At 45.9% G+C, this 23,408-nt stretch overlaps 1 protein-coding gene across 1 annotated transcript in view; it reads right to left on the bottom strand.

Annotated features, from left to right (window-relative positions):
• Window positions 1–19,156, bottom strand: part of TLCD2 (TLC domain containing 2) — a 49,450-nt gene extending 30,294 nt beyond the window's left edge. The window contains exons 1-3 of the mRNA XM_040338382.1: window positions 18,724–19,156; window positions 18,215–18,297; window positions 6,463–6,545 (exon numbers count right to left, since the gene is read on the bottom strand). Of these exons, the coding sequence (XP_040194316.1) occupies window positions 6,463–6,545; window positions 18,215–18,297; window positions 18,724–18,899 (342 nt within the window). The 5' untranslated portion in view covers window positions 18,900–19,156. The remainder of the gene's footprint in view (window positions 1–6,462; window positions 6,546–18,214; window positions 18,298–18,723) is intronic.
• Window positions 19,157–23,408: the final 4,252 nt, after the last annotated feature.

Here is a 23,408-nt window from a genome sequence, read left to right as displayed (position 1 = left end):
TGGCGCAAGACTAAACAAGCTCAATCAATAATTAGTAATCAGTAACATCAGCACATCATAAGGTCCATGTCAATAATAAAAATTAAGTGAATATAATCATGCAATAATAGTCCAATAGCACTAGCGGCAGCAATCCTGAAGCAGAAGCAAACTCTGAAAGATATATATGAACAAGAAGGAAATGCACCAAACTAAGTGCAGTAAATATGGGTTTAATTAGAAATAATGTTTTAAACAATAAATTGGCTACTCACAAAAGGAGTGAAAACACAAGCATGGTAGGGCAAGAGGCTGGTCTGGTGTCACAGCGGGTCATCTGTAGCTGCAGGGGTTCAGTCTGGCAGGTCTCAATACTGTGGAACCGGAGGAGATGGACATCCAGGAGTTAGGAAGCCATAGGGAAAACACAGGAGCTCCAGAAACCGCAGGTGCTGCTTCAGAATGGCGTGCGTTCCAGCGTGAAACGCAACGCACCGTCGTAGGACCGGAAGTGACGTAGGAACGCTGGAACGCACGCCGTTCTGAAGCAGCACCTGCGGTTCCTGGAGCTCCTGTGTTTTCCCTATGGCTTCCTAACTCCTGGATGTCCATCTCCTCCGGTTCCACAGTATTGAGACCTGCCAGACTGAACCCCTGCAGCTACAGATGACCCGCTGTGACACCAGACCAGCCTCTTGCCCTACCATGCTTGTGTTTTCACTCCTTTTGTGAGTAGCCAATTTATTGTTTAAAACATTATTTCTAATTAAAACCCATATTTAATGCACTTAGTTTGGCGCATTTCCTTCTTGTTCATATTAATCCTGCTGTATCAGACCAATGCTGGAGAAGGCACACTTTTACACCTTTGATGGTCCTGTCCGGTAAGAACACCACATTGGTCGGCTATATTTAAGCTTAGTCAATTGGTCATGGGCAAAAAATGGCCAGAGACCGCAGGGGTAGCACTTTTTTCTATGATCCCTGAATAATTTAAATAGGGCTTATTCAGCGTCCTGCTGATGGGAGGCAGGGCATGAATTCCAAAATATTGGAAATCTCACATATCGCCAACTCTACAGGAGTGGGTAGCTGAGATGAACCACACTATGCGAATGGAGGCCTTAATTTCTACAGCAAACAAAAACAAATTCAAGTGGACCCCTTGGTGGCGTTTCTTCAATCTCCCTTATTCCAATCCTATAAAAGATAGCTAGTCACTGTCTCCTCCTTACTTATGCTAGCCATATTTGGTCGAGCCAGAATAGTTAGCGAATCACTGAATTTTTTTTATTTTCATTTTTCTTTAATAGCAGACTTATAGTGGTCCTCTCTGCTGGGTGCTACTCTACTATAGCATTTTTCTTCCTCCCCCCGTTCTTTCTCCTTTTCTAATTCATCCTGACTTAGTTTTTCTCTGAAAAAGTTGATGGTAATATGCAGTATAGAAAAATGTACTATTATACCACATAGAAGGCTATAGTACAGTCATTAGTGTTATTCTTATTACAACGCCATTTCTTTTTTATATAGATAGAGATGATATCTCTCTCTCTCAGAAAAATAAAAAATAAAAAAGGGACAAAATACTAATTTTGAAGTGATGTATTGTATTATATTCTTTAATTTCCAAGCATGCGTGGTCTTAGTCACATGATTTTTTTTCTGTACAAATAGTAAGAGAAACATTTTCATGCCTGTGCCTTTAGATATTTTCTCATGAGCTTTCATGATCTGCTCTCAAAAGCAGTGTACCAACAATCAGATTATCAGACGTTGACTCAAAAAACAAAAAAAAAAAAAAAAAAAAAAAAAAAAACAGTACTTTTCGTCTGATTCTCTTATCGTGTGTACCAGCCGTTGGAATCGAAAAGTCCATTCTAAACAATAGAGACCTACCCTCCCTACTTTTAGTTAAACTAACAAATATACCATTAAATTGCCCCCATTTTCCCTTCAAGAGCAGCGACCCTTTCTGCATGGGTAAAAATACATACTAACATTGACCCTACTACTAAAATACGTCAAGAAGTCACACATCTCCAAATATATGAATACTTAATCCCAAATCTTAGGATTCACCCCTGGTTACAGGAAGACATACTCGCATATAAAATAATTACTCTCTAAACAGCTGGTGTCACATACATATGCCCTGATCCAACTACAGCATTTCCATGCTACCCACTCAGCAACATTCTATTAAATACAAAGACATATATCAATACCCCATGACCAATTACGACAAGCCTAAAAAGAGTTGTCTTGGTTCTATGCCCTCCTACAAAACAAGTACAACTTTACCAAAACTTCCAACATGACTAATTGGGAAAAGGAACTGGGCACAACACATTCACATACAGAATGGAGTGATGAGATTCAAACTTGCTACCGGTATTCCCATTGTACTAATCACTGGGACCTAATGCTTCACAGATCTTATCTCACCCCAGTAAGAATGTCTTTGATCTTCCCTTCAGGACCCAACTCCTGTTGGAGACAATGTGGCGCAAAGGGAAGCATTATTCACATATTATGGGAGTGTAAAAATATTCACACTTTTGGTACGCAGTCTTTAAAATTTAATTTCCTCCATAACTGGCTTTATCATTAAACCGAATCCCCAATTAGCCCTTCTTAACCTCACCATAAAGAAAGTACCAACCCAACTTATGAGCATAATAACTCATTCTTATTGCGGGGCGTCTAACAATTACAGCTAAATGGAAAACTACCTTAGCCCCCCAACACCGATGACTTTGTACAAAGGGTTAAAACACAACATTATTATGAAAGACACTTTGCTATTCAATCTAACACCTTAAAAGGTCTTTAATGCATATTGGTCACCATGGACCTCTAGGTTCCCAAATGATGCTTGACCTTATAAATGGATGCCTTACAACCAATATATGATCAATCCTCTTGTTTTGGTACAGTTGTATTTGTTTTTACTTTCCTTATACCTTCTTCATCATTCATTATATAGTGGCTTGCCTACAATAGACGAGTAATAAGTTTACTTTCTTCTGATAAAATATATAACCCACCTGTACATAACCACTTCAGGGGTCCGTGGCATCCACATTGTGAAGTAGGATGCGCGGTCCCTACAACTGATAGAGACACTCAGGTATGTCATTTATTACTGTGTTACAGGGTTTGACAAAATTTGTTTGAATCTAGGAGCCAGCTAAAAAAGTTAGGAGCCAGTTGTTTTTTTTTTGTATTCGGGTACTTTCACACTGGGGCGTTGGTAGTAAAGTTTACCGTATTTTTTGCGCAATTTTCAGCCGCTAGCGGGGCGCTTTTAACACCCGCTAGCAGCCAAAAAAGGGTTAAAACCGCCCGCAAAGTGCCACGGCCGCGCTGACCCATCGATTTCAATGGGCAGGGGTGCTTTAGGATCGATCGGATGCGTCTGGCAGGACTTTTTTTACCGTCCTGCCAGCGCACTGCTCCAGTGTGAAAGCCTTCGGGCCTTTCACACTGGAGAGACAGCAGCGGCTGTTTCAGGGCGCTTTGCAGGCGCTATTTTTAGCGCAATAGTGTCTGCAAGGCGCCCCAGTGTGAAAGCAGCCTTACTCTACAACAAGGGTCTCAAACTCAAATTACCTGAGGGCCACAAGACATATCCCATGGGGGGGCGCATGCAAACATTCCAACTTTAAAAACAGTACTGGTGTCAGCGAACAAATTATTAACCCCCCAGCACTGGTGTGAGCGGACGCATTATTAACCCTGACCACTACACTGCACACTGACCACTACACTGCACACTGACCACTACACACTGACCACTCACCATCAGGGTACAGCACATGGCACATCAGGGTACAGGACATGGCACATCAGGGCACAGGACATGGCACATCAGGGCACAGGACATGGCACATCAGGGCACAGGACATGGCACATCAGGGCACAGGACATGGCACAGGACATCAGGACAGGGCACATGGCACATCAGGGTACATGGGCCACAATCAGAGCACATCAGGGCACAATCAGGGCACACACGAGCACACCAGGGCACATGGGGCATATCAGGGCACATACGAGCACACCAGGGCATATGGGGCACATGAGAGCACATCACATCAGGACATTGCACATGGCACATCAGGGTACAGGACAGGGAACATGAACAGCACATCAGGGTACAAAGCCCAGCACATCAGGGTACCCCATGTACCCTAATGTGCTGGGCTTTGTACCCAGATGTGCTGTTTCATGTGTCCTGTACCCTGATGTGCCATGTTCCCTGATGTGCTGGGCTTTGTACCCTGATGTGCCATGTGCTCTGTCCAGATGTGCTGTGCCCTGATGTGCCATATCCTGTACCCTGATGTGCCGTGCCCCATGTTCCCTGGTGTGCCCCATGTTCCCTGATTGTGCCCTGATGTGCTCTCATGTGCCCCATGGCACATCAGGGTACATGGGCCACATCAGGGCACATGGGGCACAATCCGAGCACATCAGGGCACATGGGGCATATCAGGGAACATGGGGCACATACAAGCACACCAGGGCACATGGGAGCACAATCAGGGCACATGGGAGCACAATCAGGGCACATGGGAGCACAATCAGGGCACATCAGGGCACAGCACATCAGGACATGGCACATCAGGGTACAGGGCACAGGGTACCCTGATGTACAGAGCCCAGCACATCAGGGTACATGAGGCACATGAGGGTACATGGGGCACATGAGGGAACATGGGGCACAATCAGGGCACATGAGAGCACATCAGGACACAATCAGGGCACATGAGGGCACATCAGGACACAATCAGGGCACATGAGAGCACATAGGAGCACATCAGGGCACATGAGAGCACATCAGGGCACATGAGAGCACATCAGGGCACAGGTCAGCATTTACCGGTTTTCTTCAAAGGCAGAGTAGCGCAGGAAGCTTCTGTCATAAGTTCACTTGTCTCTCGTGTCACGCTGCTACTCCCCGGCGGCCCCTCCCCCCTCTCTTCTTGTCCATCTCAGATGATGTCACAAGCAACTGGGGATGGACGAGAAGAGAGGGGGGGGCGGCCGGGGAGTAGCAGCGCAAGCGTGACATGAGAGACAAGTGAACTTATGATAGACACTTCCTGCACTACACTGCATCTACACTTCCGCAGCACCCCCCGCACTGCCTGCGGGCCATTTAAAACCGGTTGCGGCCCGCAGGCCGGTACTTTGAGACCCCTGCTCTACAATGAGCCCGCTCGGGGATCTGTCAGATTCAACGTCTGCGTCATATATTGCCCTTGTTAAGAAGGCTGCACATAGGGGCGGGCAGTGACACATTTCAGGTATTTCTCCAGTATTGGACAATTTATGCAGAGGGCTGCGTGCGCTCTGCGAACTAGGCTGAAGCCGCAGCCTCGTCTAAAACTTCCTGCCCACAGTGCGCCGCGATCTTTTCCCAGGATCGCGGGCAGGATTTTTTAGGCGAGGCCACGGCTTCGGCCTAGTCCGCGGAGTGCCGGTCCTATGTAAAAAAAAAAAATAATATCTAAAAAAAAAAATTTTTTTACCCAGTCCTAATTACCTCCTTGCACTCCTTCCAGCCTGGTTCTCCAGCATTTTAATGAACTGCTCCTGGCTCAGCACCTCTTCCACCCAGAGGAGCAGGGCGCTCCTCTGGGTGCCAGGAAACCACCGACTCCCGAGCCCCCATGTCCCTGAGCCCAGTTGCCCCCTCCCTCAGCCGGGCCTGCTCCAGTAATACTCTGGGTGAGAGTGACAGCAGCGGAGATGATGAGCCGTCAGGGATACCCAGTTGGACTGCACTCTGATGGTCGCTTGCTCCTCCAGCCATGTCAGTGGCTGTCGTACTGCTCTCTTACTGCTCCATCCCCGCTAATCGCGTTCCAAAATGATGACAGTGATGGGCAGTACTCTGTGTCTGGAAGCCCTAAGAGGCCCGGGCCATGTCCACCTTCCCAGCCAAGACCCCACAGCCCACGCACCAGGACACTATTTCTAGTTGCCATGGCGACCTGGCGCCCGGGATTTGTCAAGCTCTGCTGTGTTATATCAATTTTCTCCATTATACTTTGTAATGCTAGTATTGTAAGTTTTTCTTTATCGAAAACTATTAAAAAGAATTGAAAAGAAATGAGTCTCCTCAACACTCATGTTCGTGAACAAGTGGATACATAAAGTGAATACAAGCATTGCCTTTGAGAGAGATGCTTATCTTTGCAATACCATGCGAAAAATTTGGCAATATATGGTCTTAGTCTTTCTCTTGGTCTAATAAACTGCCCTGTTTTCCTTGTACTTGATCTATGAAGTCTGATATTTGTGAAAACCTGCCGTCACATCTAATCAGTTATAGAAATGTACCTTTACTTTCTTGTTAACGCTACCTTGATTTCTCTCTGGACATGCCCTGAAAGATTGTTTCTAGGTTTTGTTTTTTGTGAATAAAATACCTTGAAAACAAAAATAAAAAATGTTTTCTGGCTTACTTACAACAGTGTGATGGAATAGCAGCTCCCATGACTGGTGCATCTTTTGGTTCTGCAGCATATCCACAAAATCATGGATAAAATATCCTGGAACAAAAATGCACAGGGTTACTCGTAAAGTACTAAGGGAAACAAATAAGAAAGTAACTTAAGGTTTGCCTTTGCACACTTTAGCAATCTTTAGAAAAAATAAGCTTACCATTATTTTCAGCATTTTGTTCAACTTTAAGCATAGATCCAGTTGAGAAGAAAAGGAGGGCATTTGATTTAGGACTCCTATTGGGCATTCAAACTAGAACTGCGTTTACTATAAACTGTACACTTATGTAGCAGGTGCCGTCCTGCCATCCAGGGCCCCGCACCTCATGCCGGCCATTACAGGAATGTGAACTTGCAGGCTCTGAGGAAGACAGAGTCTATCAGCTCCTGCAGGGGATTTCTCCCCCCTCCCTCTCCTTTTCAAAGGTGTAGCGAGTGACGCTCGCAGAGATCCAGCCACCCGTTATGCTCCCTCCCCTGCTCCCTTATGTCCTCATCACCAATGGCCCCATAGCAATCCCTGGGGGCAGAGACTACACACCCCAGCCTGCCTACAGAGAGGGGGGGAATTCTTACACCAGAGGCTTCCTGAGAGAAGGGACACACATAACGAGTTATGTGTTTTTGACTTGGGACAACTGATATAGGAAGTTAGGGTCATCAGTATAATGATAAAGAGGTGGAGATATGGTGACAAGATAAACCTTTAAAATATTTACTCGTGATTTTAGAATTATAGTTATAGGATGGCTCCTTTAAGAGTAAACTCTTTTTCCTTATGTTTAATGCACACATGCAATTCAGACACCCGAGTGTTACAACCCATGTCCATAAAAGGGTCAGTGCAAAGTCTTGGAACATTGAATCATAAAAGTTAAATATTCCCAAATAGTGGAAAGTCTAGAAGTCTCCTAAAATGATCAATAGCCGTCACCAACATCTGACCAAAGACTGCATAACTTGCATCTTTTCTATTATAAATATTAATTTCAATCATGCAATAGATTGAGATAGCTTCAGCATACACTGGTGTCAGTGTTCGATCTCATATACTGCAGTATATGTCATGGAATTGAGCCTCACTGACTAGCTAGGGACAGGAACCTGCACTTGCTAAGAAATCCACACTGTCCAAATGTCATTATTTTCTTACTTGCCAACTGATTCCGAACAAGCATGTGCATTCCACTGTTAGATCTGATAGTTCCTTAAAATGTATGTATGAATGTATGTATGTATGTATGTATGTATGTATGTATGTATGTATGTATGTATGTATGTATGTATGTATGTATGTATGTATGTATGTATGTATGTATGTATGTATGTACAATTTTTTTTTTCTACTTTTAGATACCATGGGGAAAAGATTAGAATTCCATGTTGGTTTTTGGGGCTCCATTCGAAAAAAACTTTACCCTCGCTGCCTGTAGCAGTTTTACCAGACATTAAAAGAGGAGTTCACCTTTTGGAACATATTCCAACAGTATTTAGAATGAAACATGTAATATATTCCAGCAGCTGCAGCCGCTAACCACCTCCTTGTCACAGCGAGAGGAGAGAAATCATCTCCCAAGACCTGCTGTCACCATTTGCAAAGAACATCCACACGGCTGTATCATTTATACAGTTTCCTGTGAATGTACGAACTACAACTACCATAAGCCATTGCGGCTGACAGCTTGTACTTCTCAATGGACTGCAAGGTCGCTGATCAGCTGCCTCGTAGTTCATCATCAAGCCCTGCAGCTTATAAACAGTAAGCCCATATGCAGGTAGAGCCTGAATGCTGCAGAGCTTGTTTGCACCTCTGAGCTGACCTTGCCAGGTTCCTTAGGGAAAAATAAAAAGTAAGTTTTCTTTTCTGCAAAAATATCTGTCAGGCAAGAATTTCTCTTCTGTCATTGCTGCTTCTCTCTTCCTGTCAGCGTACACTGAGCAGCACACGTGCAGTTAAGTTTACATTTACAGTACAGCTCTGTGCTGAAACAATGGGACTCCCGTGACATCATCACGGCCAGGCCAATCAAGTGGCTCAAGAGTCAGAACTTTGAAGCAAGACTGGGAAAAAAGATGGAGGTGTGTGACCAACAGGAAAATTGACACTGCACTGCAGAAGGAGATTGGATGGTAGGAAAGTCTAACCTAACGTGATAATATGCTGTGCATACTTCTCAAATTTGTTTCGTTTCCAGTAAGGTTTAATTCCACTCCAAGCATTAACCACTTCCAGACCTTAGGTGTTTTTCAGATTCGGTGTTTGCAAGACTAAAACATTTTTTTCTGCTAGAAAATTACTTAAAACCCCCAAACATTATATATTTTTTTTTCTAACACCCTAGAGAATAAAATAGTGGTCATTCCAATACTTTTTGTCACACCGTATTTGCGCAGCGGTCTTACAAGCGCACTTTTTTTGGAAAAAATTCACTTTTTTGAATTAAAAAATAAGACAACAATAAATTTGGCCCAATTGTTTTATATATTTTGAAAGATAATGTTACGCCGAGTAAAATGATGCCCAACATGTCACGCTTAAAAATTGCGCCCGCTCGTGGCATGGCGTCAAACTTTTACCCTTAAAAATCTTGATAGGCGACGTTTAAAAAATTCTACAGGTTGCATTTTTTGAGTTACAGAGTAGGCCTAAGGCTAAAATTATTGCTCTCGCTCTAACGATCGCGGCGATACCTCACTTGTGTGGTTTGAATACCGTTTTCATATGTCGGCGCTACTCGCGTATGCGTTCGCTTCTACGCGCGAGCTCGTCGGGACGGGGCGCTTTAAAAAAAATTTTTTTTGCTTTTCGCATTTATTTTTATTTATTTTAGAATTTTTAACACTGAAAAAAAAAAAAAAAAAATTATCACTTTTATTCCTATTACAAGGAATGTAAACATCCCTTGTAATAGAAAAAAGCATGACAGGTCCTCTTAAATATGAGATCTGGGGTCAAAAAGACCTCAGATCTCATATTTGGGCTTAAATGCAAAAAATAGAAAAAAAATAAAAAATGTCATTTTTTCAAATGACCAAAAAAAAAATTTGTCTCTTTAAGAGGCTGGGCGGGACTGACGTTTTGACGTCACTTCCGCCCAGCCGAGCTATGGGGACGGGCGAAGGAGATTTTTCCTTCAGTCTCGTCCCCGCTCACCAGCCGACAGCATCCGATCCCCTCCGCCGCTACCGACGGCTCCGGTAAGTGGCGGAGGGCGCGGGAGAGCGGCGGGAGGGGGGGGGGCCCCACCGATAACGGCGATCTCGCGGTGAATCCGCCGCGGAGACCGCCATTATCGGATTCCAGACCGCGCACACTAAAGATGGATACCTCGGTTGTGACAGCAGCTGCTGCCGTTACCGAGATATCCGTCTTTAAAAATAGGACGTACATCGTCGTGCGCAGGTCTGGAAGTGGTTAAAGCAAGGATAAGTATGACAATCCCAGACTTTAAGCAACAAGCACCTCTGATAAGCTCCTTTTAAGGATGCTGCATGATGTAACGTGGGTAAGACACGTCTGTTTAGATCTTAATAAAAGATGATGCTCTAACCGTATGAAGTAACGTATTACTGTGCAATATTGCGATTGGATGTTGCTTGCTTTGAGGTTGGCAGATTTCAGCAGCAGGCATTTAGAAGCTGGGGTTGGCACCACGGATAAAAGTGCAGGGACACCAGCATCCGTTAGCTGACTGGTTTTAATATACAGACAAAAAGTGCGCAGGGTATCTAAAAAACAGAGCGAGTCACCGAATAGCTTTCTCCTTATGTGCATGTTATTTTAGCATCATGTCTATCCACATAGTATTGTATTAGTGAAACTAGAGGTGTGCTATCTATTGAATATAGCATTGCCCTGACTATGCATGGAGATCATGATAGTCTAGTAATGACACCAATTGTGGTTCTTGTAAAATTGCGCAATTACAACTTAGAGCTGGGCTTAGCTGCACCGTACTGGATTCATTTGACATTGTTGTGTGATTTTGATAAAAAAAAAAAACGGATATAGAAGACATCCCATTTTCATTTCTGCCATGGGCATCCATTCACACCACAACATGTGCATCACATAAGCATCCATTCACACCATTCTGGGACAAACCATCACCCCAAGCACCAAAGTCAAAACCCTCGGAGTCATCTTTGACTCAGACATGACTATGGACGCCCAAATAGGGTCATCTTCTTCGCTTGCTGCGTAGACTCATCCCATTCATCCCGGAAGAGGACACAGCAGTAGTAGTTGGAACAATCATCAATTTCCAACTAGACTACGCAAACTTCCTCTGCCTAGGACTACACAAATACCAGATTCCTCTTTTACAAGTCGTCTAGAACACAGCAGCAAGACTGATAACAGGAAAAAAAAAACTGGGAAACAATCATCCCAGCCTTGAGGAAAGGATTGGGTTACATTCAAGACCCTCTGCCTCACCCACAAAGAAACGAGCCTCAATGCTTATGCGAGAAAATAAAACATTACACCCCCAATCAGGCACTCTGATTAACGAATCAAAATCTCCTCCACATCCCCAAGTCCCGCTACAAATCTAAAGGAGAACGAAGATTCGCAGTCCAAGGACCACAGCTATGGAACGCTCTACCTACGAACACCTGCATGGAAGAAAACTATCAGGCCTTCAGAAAAAATAAATAAACTTAAGACTCATCACTTCTGAAGGAGCTTGGATAAGTTGGACAAAAGCGCCTTGAGGCGATTCAGTTTGCATTTGTTAGAGGTATACAAGTTACTCACTCACAACCTGTGCACCTTACACAGCCAGACACACGTCCTCTTTACTCCTTGGAACATTGAAAGATCTACAGCAAGACAGAGGTGCCAAACTTGTGCTGGCCTGCTGTTTTCTTTTCACTGACCCACATTACCGTAAAATGCCTCGTAATAAATAAATAAATGCACCAGTGTGAACTGCTCCCACTCGCATACCTTACATTTTACAGGTTCTTGTTATTGGCACATTGTGTTGAAAATGTACCAAACACATCTGGAGTGAATTACCGTATTTAACGGGGTATTGCGCGCTCCGGCGTATAGCGCAAAACCCCTAATGTGGACCCGCAAATCCTGAAAAAAAAAAAAAAAGGTAGTACTTACAGTTTTGGCGTCTTGCGCGGCGGCCTCGTCAGGTCCGGCTTCGGTGGTGTCCTCCCGGCTTCTCCCTCGTTGAATCGCCGCTTCCCGCGCTCAGTTTGAATGCCTGCGCCGACATATACCGAGTGCAGTACACTCGGCTACATTCGGCCAGGCTCACGCTCTGTGACGTTTATGCGTGAGCACGAGCGAAGCCGAGCCTGGCCGAATGTAGCCGAGTGTACTGCATTCGGTATATGTCGGCGCAGGCATTCAAATTGAGCGCGGGAAGTGGGTATCGGCGTATATCGCGCACCCACGATTTCCCCTTATTTTAAGGGGAAAAAAATGCGATAAATACGGTACATCCTTCATAAGCTTATGCACAATGGCCGAGTGGTTAGCACTTCCGCCTAGCAGCACTAGGATCATCAATTTGAATCCCAGCCATGGCACTACCAGCCTGGAGTTTGCATGTTCTCCCTGTGATTGTGTAGATTTCCTCCTACACTCCAGACATGCCAATAAGTTATTGGCTCCTGTCTAAATTGGCCCTAGTACAAGTATGTATGAATGCGAGTTAGGGGACCTAATATTGTAAGCTCCTTAAGAGCAGGGACTGATGTGAACGTACAATATATATGTAAAGAGTTACGTAAGTTGTTGGCACTATATAAAAATTACCTGAAATAAAGAATATTGCTGCCGTTCAAGAATATAAGCACACTACTTTTTATTCCACACACCAAGTTTCAGGGTCACCAGTTGCTCCAACAAGCATCCAAGTCATTTATGAAATTTTATTTAGCCAGAAAACCATTTTGTACTGTTAACAGCAATTTGTAATGAGAAGATATTCAAAAGTTTAGAAAAAAGAAAAAAAAAAAAAAAAAAGGAAGAATAGTCATTTGACTTTAAACAAAGGACCCTTTGAAGAAATGTGAATCTCGTGAAGGAGATGTCACTAGGAAGAACAGACAGTCAATGAGGATACTAAAAGACTACTATTGAAAAACAATAGTATTCGATATTAATATTTTTCATTTAAATGTTTAGTATAAATATTGTATGTTGTAAAAAGCAAGTGACAGGAGCATTGTACAGAATACGGCTTAAAAATGAAGATGCTACTAAACCTTACAACATTTTATACCTTAATATACACGTTTTAATTGTCCCTGTGCCCCCCCCCCCCCCTCTTCCCTGTGTGAAGGGGAAGAGAAAGCATAATAGATCACCCCTGTGCAGGGATGCATCTTTTCTCCCCTTACTTTACACTGCATTTGAGCAGGAGGAGCTATTGGCTCTTGCTGCTGTCATAGGAAGTGGGGGGCGGGCCTAAGTCCAGCTGTGTAAGTCTATAGAGTGCGGCTCTGTAGACACAGCTCGGGATCTACCTCTCCCCATAGCCAGTGGCTATGGTACTACTATGGGAGGAGGAGGGAGGATCCAAGATTGCCGAAGGATCATTTTAAGAATAATTAAAAAAAATATATTGAGTTTAGTAACACTTTATCAACTATACCTTACTGCAGGGGTGTCAAACTCAATTTCATCGTGGGCTGCATTAGCATTATGATTGCCCTCAAAAGGGCCGGTTGTATCTGTAAGATTAGATGTCCAGCGCATCCCCTCCCCTTTCCCCTTTACATAAGATGTCACGAGCCACCCCACCATCAGAAGTTGAGCCCCCCACTCTTCCTTGCATCACAGTGCACCCCCCTTTTTTCTTATGCTGCTACTGGGAAAAAGCTGAATGCATTGCTTGAAAGCAGAAAGTAAGGGTCTGGAGTAGGACCAGAGGAGGGCTGGAGCACAGCTGCAGGAAAGGTGCAAGGGCCACATGAAATGGCCTGGAGGGCCGGATTTGGCCCGCGGGCCTTGTGTTTGACACCAAGCACTACCCTATATCTTAAGACCATGGCTTTTTCTGACAGTTTACAGGTAAAAAATCTGTATTTTTTGCTAGAAAATACCCCCAAACATTCTATATCTTTTTTTAAAAGCAGAGGCCCTGAAAAAAATGGTGGGTGTAGCATTTTTTTTACACGGTATTGCGGTTTCTCAAATATTTTTTTTTTTTATTAAAATAAAACTTTTGAATTTTAATGACCCAATTTGATTGTTTGATTGCCTTGGGTACAATCAGCCTGCCCATACATGGTTTGAACCAGCTGAGATTTGTACCTTCTATGTCCAGCTTAACCACTTGAGACCCGCGCTATTGACAAAAGACGTCAACAGCGCGGCTCTCAGGTGCCAACTGGGGGGCGCGCAGCGGGTAAACACTGTCCCGGCGCATCGCTGGGAAGCCGATGCATGTACCTGGCGGCCGCGATGTCCGCCGGGTACACGCGATCGTCGGGAACACAGCAGGGACGTGGAGCTCTGTGCAGAGCTCCACGTGCTGTCAAAAGAGAGGAGACCGATCTGTGTCCCTTGTACATAGTGACACAGCATCGGTCACCTCCCCCAGTCACCCCCCTCCCCCCACACAGTTAGAACACACCAAGGATACACATTTAACCCCTTCCTCACCCCCTAGTGTTAACCCCTTCACTGCCAGTCACATTTATACAGTAATTAGTGAATTTTTATAGCACTGATCGCTGTATAAACGTGAATGGTCCCAAATTTGTGTCAAAAGTGTCCGATACATCCGTCGCAATATCGCAGTCCCAAAAAAAAAAAAAAAAAAAAAAATCGCAGATCGCCGCTAATTACTAGTAAAAAATTAAATAAAAAAAAAATCATAATTCTGTCCCCTATTTTTGTAGGCGCTATAATTTGCGATTTTTTTTTTTACAAAAATACGTCGAAAAATAGGTATCGGCCTTAACTGAGAAAAAAAAAAAGTTTTTTTTTAAAAAAAAATTGGGATATTTATTATAGCAACAAGTAAAAAATATATATATATTTTTTTAAATTGTCGCTCTTTTTTTGTTTATAGCGCAAAAAATAAAAACCGCAGAGGTGATCAAATACCACCAAAAGAAAGCTCTATTTGTGGGGAAAAAAGGACGTCAATTTTGTTTGGGAGCCACGTCGCACGACCGCGCAAATTTCAGTTAAAGCGACGCAGTGCCGGAAGCTGAAATTTCGCCTGGGAACGAAGGGGGTTTATGTGCCCAGTAAGCAAGTGGTTAAACAAGCATTTAACTCTTGTAGGGTGGGTGGCCCCCCTGCACGGCCTGATTTTTTATTTTTCCTGTAGTTGGGCTTTAAAGTGATTGTAAAGGCTCGTTTTTATTTTTCTATAAAATAACCATGTTATACTTACCTGCTCTGTACAGTGGATTTGCACAGAGCAGCCTGGATCCTCCTCTTCTCGGGCCCCTCTTCGGCTCTCCTGCCGCCCCCCTCCTGTTTAGTTCCCCCACAGCAAGCAGCTTGCTATGGGGGCACCCGAGCCGAATCACAGCTCCCTTTGTCCATTCAGACACGGAGCCCTAACCCAACAACGCCCCACCTCTCCCCTGATTGGCTAGCTGACTGATTGACAGCAGCAGGAGCCAATGGCGCTGCTGCTGTGTCTCAGCCAATTAGGAAGGAGAATCTCGGACTGCTGAGACAGTCGTGAAAATAGCTGGACAGAGAGGGACCTCATTAATGCATTAAGATAAAAAAAAAAAAAAAAAAAAAAAACTTCTGCCTTTACAACCCCTTCAAAGAAATAGGGAGAAGAGGACGCAGAAAAGTTATGTGAAAATCCTGCAACTATCCTCTGTGTGCTGGGTTCAAATCAAATTTCTCACTGCTACCAATATCAATATACACTGGTTATCCTTCATAGGTTAGGACATGTCCTATTTTTGCAATAGGTTTTGCATAATATGTGGCATGGGACAGAAATAAAACTGGCTAATTTTCTATGGCTGTGCAGAGAGAATGATAACATGCCAAGTAATCCATGGAAGCAATGAAATCGTCCCTCACTACAGAGCAGAGCAATAAAGGACGACTACCCATTAAATGCCATGGGCTTTACCTTATTTTTAAAGGGTTAGTTCATTTTTAAGCATGCATAGAATTAGAACCACTTTACATTACACCCAGTAGGCAAAAAGCAATTTTTTGCGGGCAATTTGTTGGGGCAATGACTGGTGTTGATGCTTCAATCATCACGGCACCATGGTTGGTATGGTGCCTGGATGCAATTGAAGCGCATTATGTCTATTTTTACATTGTAATATAAAAATAAATAGTTTAACCCACCATAATTCGGAATCAGTGGGAGCCCTGAGCGTGTCACTTGTCACTTTGCCTGCTATCAGATGTGGAATGTCACCTGCCGCGTCGCCTGTGTTCAGATGCAGCTTGTTACTTGCCACCAGTAGCAGGTTGTCACTTGCCATGTCGCATACCACCAGATGCAGGTTGTCACTTGCCACGCTGCCTGTCACCAGATGTGGAATGACACTTGCCACATCGCCTGCCAGTGCCACCAGATGTGGAATGACACTTGCCACGCTGCCTGTCACCAGATGTGGAATGACACTTGCCACATTGCCTGGCAGTGCCACCAGATGTGGAATGTCACTACGTTGGTGGCAGCACAGGTTCATTTAGTGGTCGTTCCTGAGCGAGGGCAGTGATGTGGGGTGGGGGGGGTGAGACAATGTGATCTCTCTGCCACCCCCCGCGCAGCTCCGACATTGAAGAGCCCTGCGCTGTTATGGCACAAGAGCGGTGATGAGGGGGTGGGTGGAGAGAGATGATGTCATCTCTCCTTGCCAGCCTGCTTCTCTCATCCGTCCACCTGCCTCTCTGATCCACCCGTCCACCTGCCTGCTCTCTCATGCTGCCCGCCCCCATGGCCTGGCTACAGAGAGGCCACAGCCTGGTAGTGTGCGGTGGCCCAGTGGCTGGGGACCCCTGCACTCTGGGGGGTTTTTTTGGTGACACATCCAATGTCTAAAAGACCCTGGATGTCTCCCCTCTGCTGTTCCCCCATGAGGCAAAACTTTGCATGGAGCTCCAGACCAAAGGCAATCGATGGTTATTTTGTATTCCTTCCAAGGGCAAATAATTACTTTAACAGTTGTCTCCTTCTCACCAAGCTTCTTGCTGATGGTCTTGTAGCCCATTCCAGCCTTGTGTAGGTCTAATCTGTGTACCACATACTGTAACCAGTCTGTGGGAGCCACTATTATTGTTGGTTGTTAGGGGGATCAAATACTTTTTTTTCTCACTGAACTGCAACTCAATTAATAACATTTGTACAGTGGCGGTGTGGCCATAGAGGGCGCAGGAGCGCCGCCCCCTCTCACTCCTGCACCGCCACTAAAAACAATACAAAGATTCATGCATTGCATGAATCTATGTGTTGCCGCTGCGGCCCACTATTCAGATGGCCGACCCCCTGGCGAGCACCGGCCATCTGAATAACGGCAGCTGGTTGGCTGTGGAAGTGTCCATGAGAGCCATCGGCTGTAATCGGCTTCCAAATAGTTAACCAGAGGGCGCACGTGGTGTGCGTTCCATGGTTAACACTGACACGCATCTCGGCCAATCAGGTTCACTGGATCTGGTTACCGGTAACCTGATTGGCTGAAGCGACATCGAGGGATCGTGGAGGAGGATGGCTGACCGAGAAAGGCAAGTGCCGGGCGGGGAGGGGCAATCTGGCGACAATGGCATGGCACAGTGGCGACAATTGATGGGCACAGTGGCGACAATTGATGGGCACAGTGACTGCGTTTGATGGCATGGCACGAAGGATGAGCTCCGGCGTGTTCGCATAGAACACGTGCAGAGCCCGCCAGGAAGTGTGTACGGCGCTGCGCTAATAACAGCCAGGGAGACATTTCACGATCCCCGCAGCCGAGCATCGGGAACAATGTCTCCCTGGCTGTGATTAGCACAGCGCCGTGCACACTTCCTGGCGGGCTCTGCACGTGTTCTATGCGAACACGCCGGAGCTCATCCTTACATGGCACCAAACTCAGGCACAGGCACAGTGAGGCTGCAATTGATGTTTTGATATTCTGTCTCGATCATTTAAAATACACCTATGATACAAATAATAGACCCTTCATTTCTTTGTAAGTGGGCAAACTTACAAAATCTGCAGGAGATCCAATAATAATTTTCCCCACCGTGAATCAGACCTTTACAAGGCGATATCTGGCTTTGCTAGTTGGATCTCCTGCAGTGCAGCATTACAGAAACATTTTCCAACATTCCCGTTCAATGGCAGCCGATCATTAAAACAACTTCTATCGTGCGGAAACCGCCACAGATGGATCGAAATTCAGCCGCTCCCTGAAATGGCCAAAAATTGTAACCCCTCTATGGCCAGCTTATGGCGTTTGGCATACAAAAGAAGTCATGTAAAGCAGTGATTCTCAACCTCAGTCCTCAAGTACCCCCAACAGGCCACGTTTGCAGGTTTTCCTTTATCTTGCACAGGTGAGTTAAATCAATATCAATGACATGGTATTTGATAAGAGCGAATTTATCTGAGGGAAGTTGCCTGTTGGGGGTACATGAGGACAGAGTTTGAGAACCACTGGTGTAAAAAGGAAAGTTTATAAAAACTAAAAAAAAAAAAAAAAAAAAAAAGGAATAAAAAAAAAAAAAAAAAAAAAAAAGAAAAGGGAGGAAGATAAGTGCGGCTCACCTATAGACACAGCGACCAGCCAATGGGAGAAGCGCGAATGTGTGGAGATCAGGTCCTCCGCCATCTCTGGGTGCAGGTAGAATCTAAAACACAGGAAAGGTTTCCGATTACACACAATACCACCACCGATAGGACGATAAATAACGCGGGTTTATGATTACACACAATACCACCACCGATGGGACGATAAATAACGCGGATCGTGTATGTACAGTGCGTTTACACGCACACATTACAGGTACATCAGCCTGTGAATGGGCTACCAAAGCCATAAAAAAAAAACTAATAACATGGAGAAAAAGTATCTAACTAATTTTAGAAAATAATTTGACAAAACGCGCGACACGCCGTTTATGAATGAAAAGCAGCGCGTTTTGCCTCTGGGTCAGGAACACGTGATAGTGAAGTCAGGATAAGTCGTGACCACAGACTCTATGTCTGGGCTCGGTGACACCAGGGGAGTTGTGTGCTCAGGGGGGACACCTGTTGTCACGTGACATGATTCTCACCCGAGCAGCGCCCATATCCCGGTGAGCAGGCTGTGTATCAATGAAGTCCAGATGTTCCTCCATTTCCAGGGGTTCCGGAGAGCGGAGCTGGGAGCGGGAATCAAAGTGCCCAGCCGCCTATTCAACAAGCGGAATGAGCAGAACGAGGCTCCGGTGATGAGGAGTGCGGGCTCCATGGATCCTTCTGTAAACAATGTTATACAAGGCTAAGTGATGGGCGCGGGCTGTCTATAGGGCTATATCCCTCCTCCCGCCTATTCTATCCCCATGGTGACGGACGGGAACCCCCCTCTTCTCTTCTCTCCTCTCCTCCTTCCAAACTGGGTGCGCCCCTGTGACCGGACTCTTCTCCCCCTCAGTAGCGCACTCCTCTCATGGACTGCAGGGGGCGCTGTGCTCAGTACCGGGCATCTTGTGTAACTGACTGTGTTGCGTTACACAACTCACGTGTCACGTGGTGTACACTCTCTAATCCCACCTACCGTTTATTAACACTATACATGCCGGGGAGCTCGCAGCCATGCCTGAGGAGGAGCAACAACTGGTGTCAAGATTATAGAAGAAGAATGACCAAAGTTCTTTTGTCCATACTTTTCTTGTGGGTCACAGAAGCTCACTTATTTGTGCCCTCAATGTGAGTGACCCAGAGTCATCTGACAGCAGATTATTGTCTTCTGTCAGTCTCCAGGTTCTGAAGGCATCCCGTCCATATTGTAGGGATCCACCCAGCTGCCAGATTGACAGGTAGCTCCATCTCTCAGCATGCCACTGAAAGGCAGAGCCAGCTGTGCCCACCCTCTTCCCCAGCCCAGCGCGCCAGTGAACGCTTGTAAGCCGGTGGATGTTTCTGCAATGGTTCTCCCAGGGAGAGAAGGGTTAACGCTGCTGGCCAGGATTTCCCCGGGATTTTTCGGGAAGTAAAACATATTTACTTCCGATATTTTTTTTTTTTTTTATGGTTGAATTGGATGGTGTATTTTTTCAACCTGACTAACTATGCGGTAGATCCACAGAGCAAGTACGCCGGCGCATCTACTGATACTCCGGCGTACTTTCAAATTTCCCGCGTCGTATCTTTAGTTTGAATTCTCAAACCAAGATACGACGGCATCTGGGTAAGATCCGACAGGCGTACGGCTTCGGATCTTAGATGCAATACTTTGGCGCCCGCTGGGTGGAGTTTGCGTCGTTTTCTGCGTCGGGTATGCAAATTGGCTATTTACGACGATCCACAAACGTACGCGCGGCCGTCGCATTCTTTTACCTCGTCTGTAGTCAGCTTTTTCCGGCGTATAGTTAAAGCTACTGTTTTGCGGCGTATAGTTAGAATTGCCATGTTAAGTATGGCCGTCGTTCCCGCGTCGAAATTTGAATTTTTAATTTTTTTTGCGTAAGTCGACCGTGAATCGGGATGGACGTAACTCACGTCTAAGTTAAAAAAATGACATCCTAGCGACGTCATTTAGCGCAATGCCGGGCGGGAAATTTCGGAACGACGCATGCGCAGTTCATTCGGCGCGGGGACGCGCTTCATTTAAATGACATGCCCCCTAATCGCCGATTTTGAATTCCGCGCCGTTACGCCGCTTGAGATACACTACGCCGCCGTAACTTATGGCGCAAATTCTTTCAAACCAGCCCAATGTAAGTTACAGCGGCGCAGCGTATCTCACATACGCTACGCCGATCTACTTCTATGTGGATCTACCCCTAAGTAATTAACTATGTAACATAAAAAGGGAATGAACCGCACCTCGTGGGCGCTGTAGTCAGTGCCGGGACGTCATCTAGAGCCCAGGGCGAATATGCCAAATTGTGCCCCCCCCCCTGCAAGATATATGAGCATTACGTGTCAGCAAAAATGCCCCCCAAAAATTGAGCGCTAACGCCCCCCCCCCCGAAAAAATTCCCCCCTCTTAGCACAAATCCTCTACCACTCAAATCTTCCCTTCGAGCACAAGTCCGCCCTCACTCCAAAATTCCCCTCATAGCACAACCCCCCCCCCCCATATTACCTTTATTAGCAAAACAATCTGGAACAATTCTTACCTCCTGCTACCCCCTAAATACCCCCTCCCACACAAATTCCTTCCCCCCCATCTCCTTGTGGTGCCCCGCACCTTACATGATACCACAGTGCCCAGGGCAGCCGTCCCTCCTGCCCACCCCTTGTCCCAGCCCTGGTTGTAGTTAGTAAGATGTTCAGAGGTTCAGTTCCAGGTCTCCCTATTCAAGGAACTAAATGCTGCGAAGGATGTGAACTACTACTTAATTATCCCTTGTGGGAGCCCAGTTGGGGTTCCAGGGGTATGGACTTATGCTTTGGACTTCATGCCCGCAGTCTGCCCAAGACTGTGTGGCCGGAAGTGGGTGCAAATACCTGTCTTTAGACAGGTATCTGCACTCCCCTCCCCCCTGAAAGGTGTCAAATGTGACACCGGAGGGGGGGAGGGTTCCGATCAGCGGGAGTTCCACTTTAGGGTGGAGCTCCGCTTTAACGTCACCCTCAAATCGGTTCAAACTGTGAAATGGTAAAGGAATCGGAACGCATGGGTGTAAACACCCACGTGATCTGATTCCAGTGCGGACAAAAAAAAGGGTCCTGCACCATTTTGGTGCGAACGCAATGCGATTTCAGCCATACAGTTTCTATGACTGAATTCAGCTGACCATTTTAACTGTGTGCACCCGGCTGCGACAGCTTGCGGCTTCACTGCGCATGCGCGAGTCTCGTTGCTTGTCTGGAATGAGATCTCTGACGTATCCTAGATGACTGCAGGAAGGGAGGGTACTCACGTGTGCTATTTTCAGAGGCCTCCGCATTGTCATTCTGCCGCAAAAGATATTTTATAAAAATGTTTGCTGATCGCTTCCATCTTGCTTGTGGGCACTCTGAAGCCCACAAGCAAATCCTTCCGGGATACAGTGTCAAATCGCGCGAGAGTGATTCTGGATAGCTAGAGAATCGTCTCCTGGGCAGCGTCACGCTGTGCTCCCAGGAGACATTGCAAAACTAATCCCAGGAATCACTGGGGCGATCGCAGGTAAAGCGACACGCCCACTCCCGCGGGAGATAAACCAGGAAGTGCCTGGTTCAGAAACGTCAAAACAAGGTATGGAATCGATTTACATTTTTTTGGACAGCGAACTTGAAATATAGAAACTGATCACGTGTGATTAAGGTTGACTTTAAATTGGGGTGAACCTCCGCTTTAAAGTGGAACTTACCCTTTTGAGTGGAGCTCCGCTTTAAGTCATGCTAAATGACTTCATTCTGGCCCCTTTTGCATGTTTAGCTGTGTAAAACATTAAAGCTGAGCTTCACCAAAAAGGGAAAGTTCTACTTTAAAGTGGTACTAATGTTTGAGGTTTTTTTTTTCATTTGAAAATAACAAACTTGTTATACTCACCTCCTCTCCAGCAGAGCAGCCTCGATCCTCCTCTTCTGGGGCCCCTCTTTGCGTGCTTCTGGCCCCTCCCCCTGCCAAGTTCCCCCTATAGCAAGGAGCTTGTTATGGGGCACCTGAGCCGAGCCGCAACTCTGTGTGCCCATCAGGGGCGGACTGACAACTCATGGGGCCCCCAGGCAATAGGAGATTATGGGGCCCCCAGGCAATAGGAGATTATGGGGCCCCCAGGCAATAGGAGATTATGGGGCCCCCAGGCAATAGGAGATTATGGGGCCCCCAGGCAATAGGAGATTATGGGGCCCCCAGGCAATAGGGCCACACAGTATACACACATACATACTGTATGCATACACAGAATACACTTACACACACTGAAAAGGTACTGGAGAGGCAGGTCAGCCATAATCTTTTTTTAGACCAAAGGGTTGTCGGAAAGGGACATTTCAGGGACAGATGTGAAAAAAAACACAGATTTTTACATACTGTCCCTGGTTTTACTGAGGCTGGCAACCCTGATGGGGCACCCTAGTGGCATGGGGCCCTTGGGCAGTGCCCGAATGGTCAGTCTGCCCCTGGTGTCCATTCAGATACAGAGCCGCAGCCGGCCCTGCCCCCTCTCTATTCATTGGCTCACTATGGACTTCCTCCCATACGCCCTCCTGGGGTGTACAATGGGCGTGCTTTGTGACCACTGTGTCCTTTGGACATAGCTGATCACAGAGGTAAAGAGCCAATCACAGAGGCCCAATCACAGCTGATCACATGTAAAAAGACATGTCGGTTATCGCCAGTCCTTTCCTCACAAGGTGTGTCTGTGTGAGGAAGAGAGCTGATAACCGGCAAGGCTCTTAGTACATTCTTTACACTGATAATCAGGGCACTAATTACTGTAACAGTGCAGCCACATCAGTGCTAATCAGTGCAGCTTATCAGTGTGGTCTATCAGTGTCCATCAGTGCAGCATCATCAGTGCTGCCTCATCAGTGCAGCCTTATCAGTGCCCATCAGAGCAACTTATCAGTGCAGCCTCATCAGTGCAGCTTATCAGTACAGCTTATCAGTGCCCATTAGTGCAGCCTCATCAGTGCAGCTTATCAGTACAGCTTATCAGTGCAGCCTCATCAGTCCCCATCAGTGCAGCCTCATCAGGGCAGCCTCATCAATGGCCATCAGTGCAGCCTCATCAGCGCACATCGGTGTAGAAGAACAATTACTTTTTTGCACATTTTTAGAACAGAAACTAAGAAAAACTTTTGGTCTTTTTTCATTTAGCAA

The sequence above is a fragment of the Rana temporaria genome, chromosome 2 (genome assembly GCF_905171775.1).
Source record: "Rana temporaria chromosome 2, aRanTem1.1, whole genome shotgun sequence".
Lineage (NCBI taxonomy): Eukaryota > Metazoa > Chordata > Amphibia > Anura > Ranidae > Rana > Rana temporaria.
The sequence above is the reverse complement of the archived record's forward strand: the minus strand, read 5'-3'. Positions and strand labels throughout refer to the sequence as shown.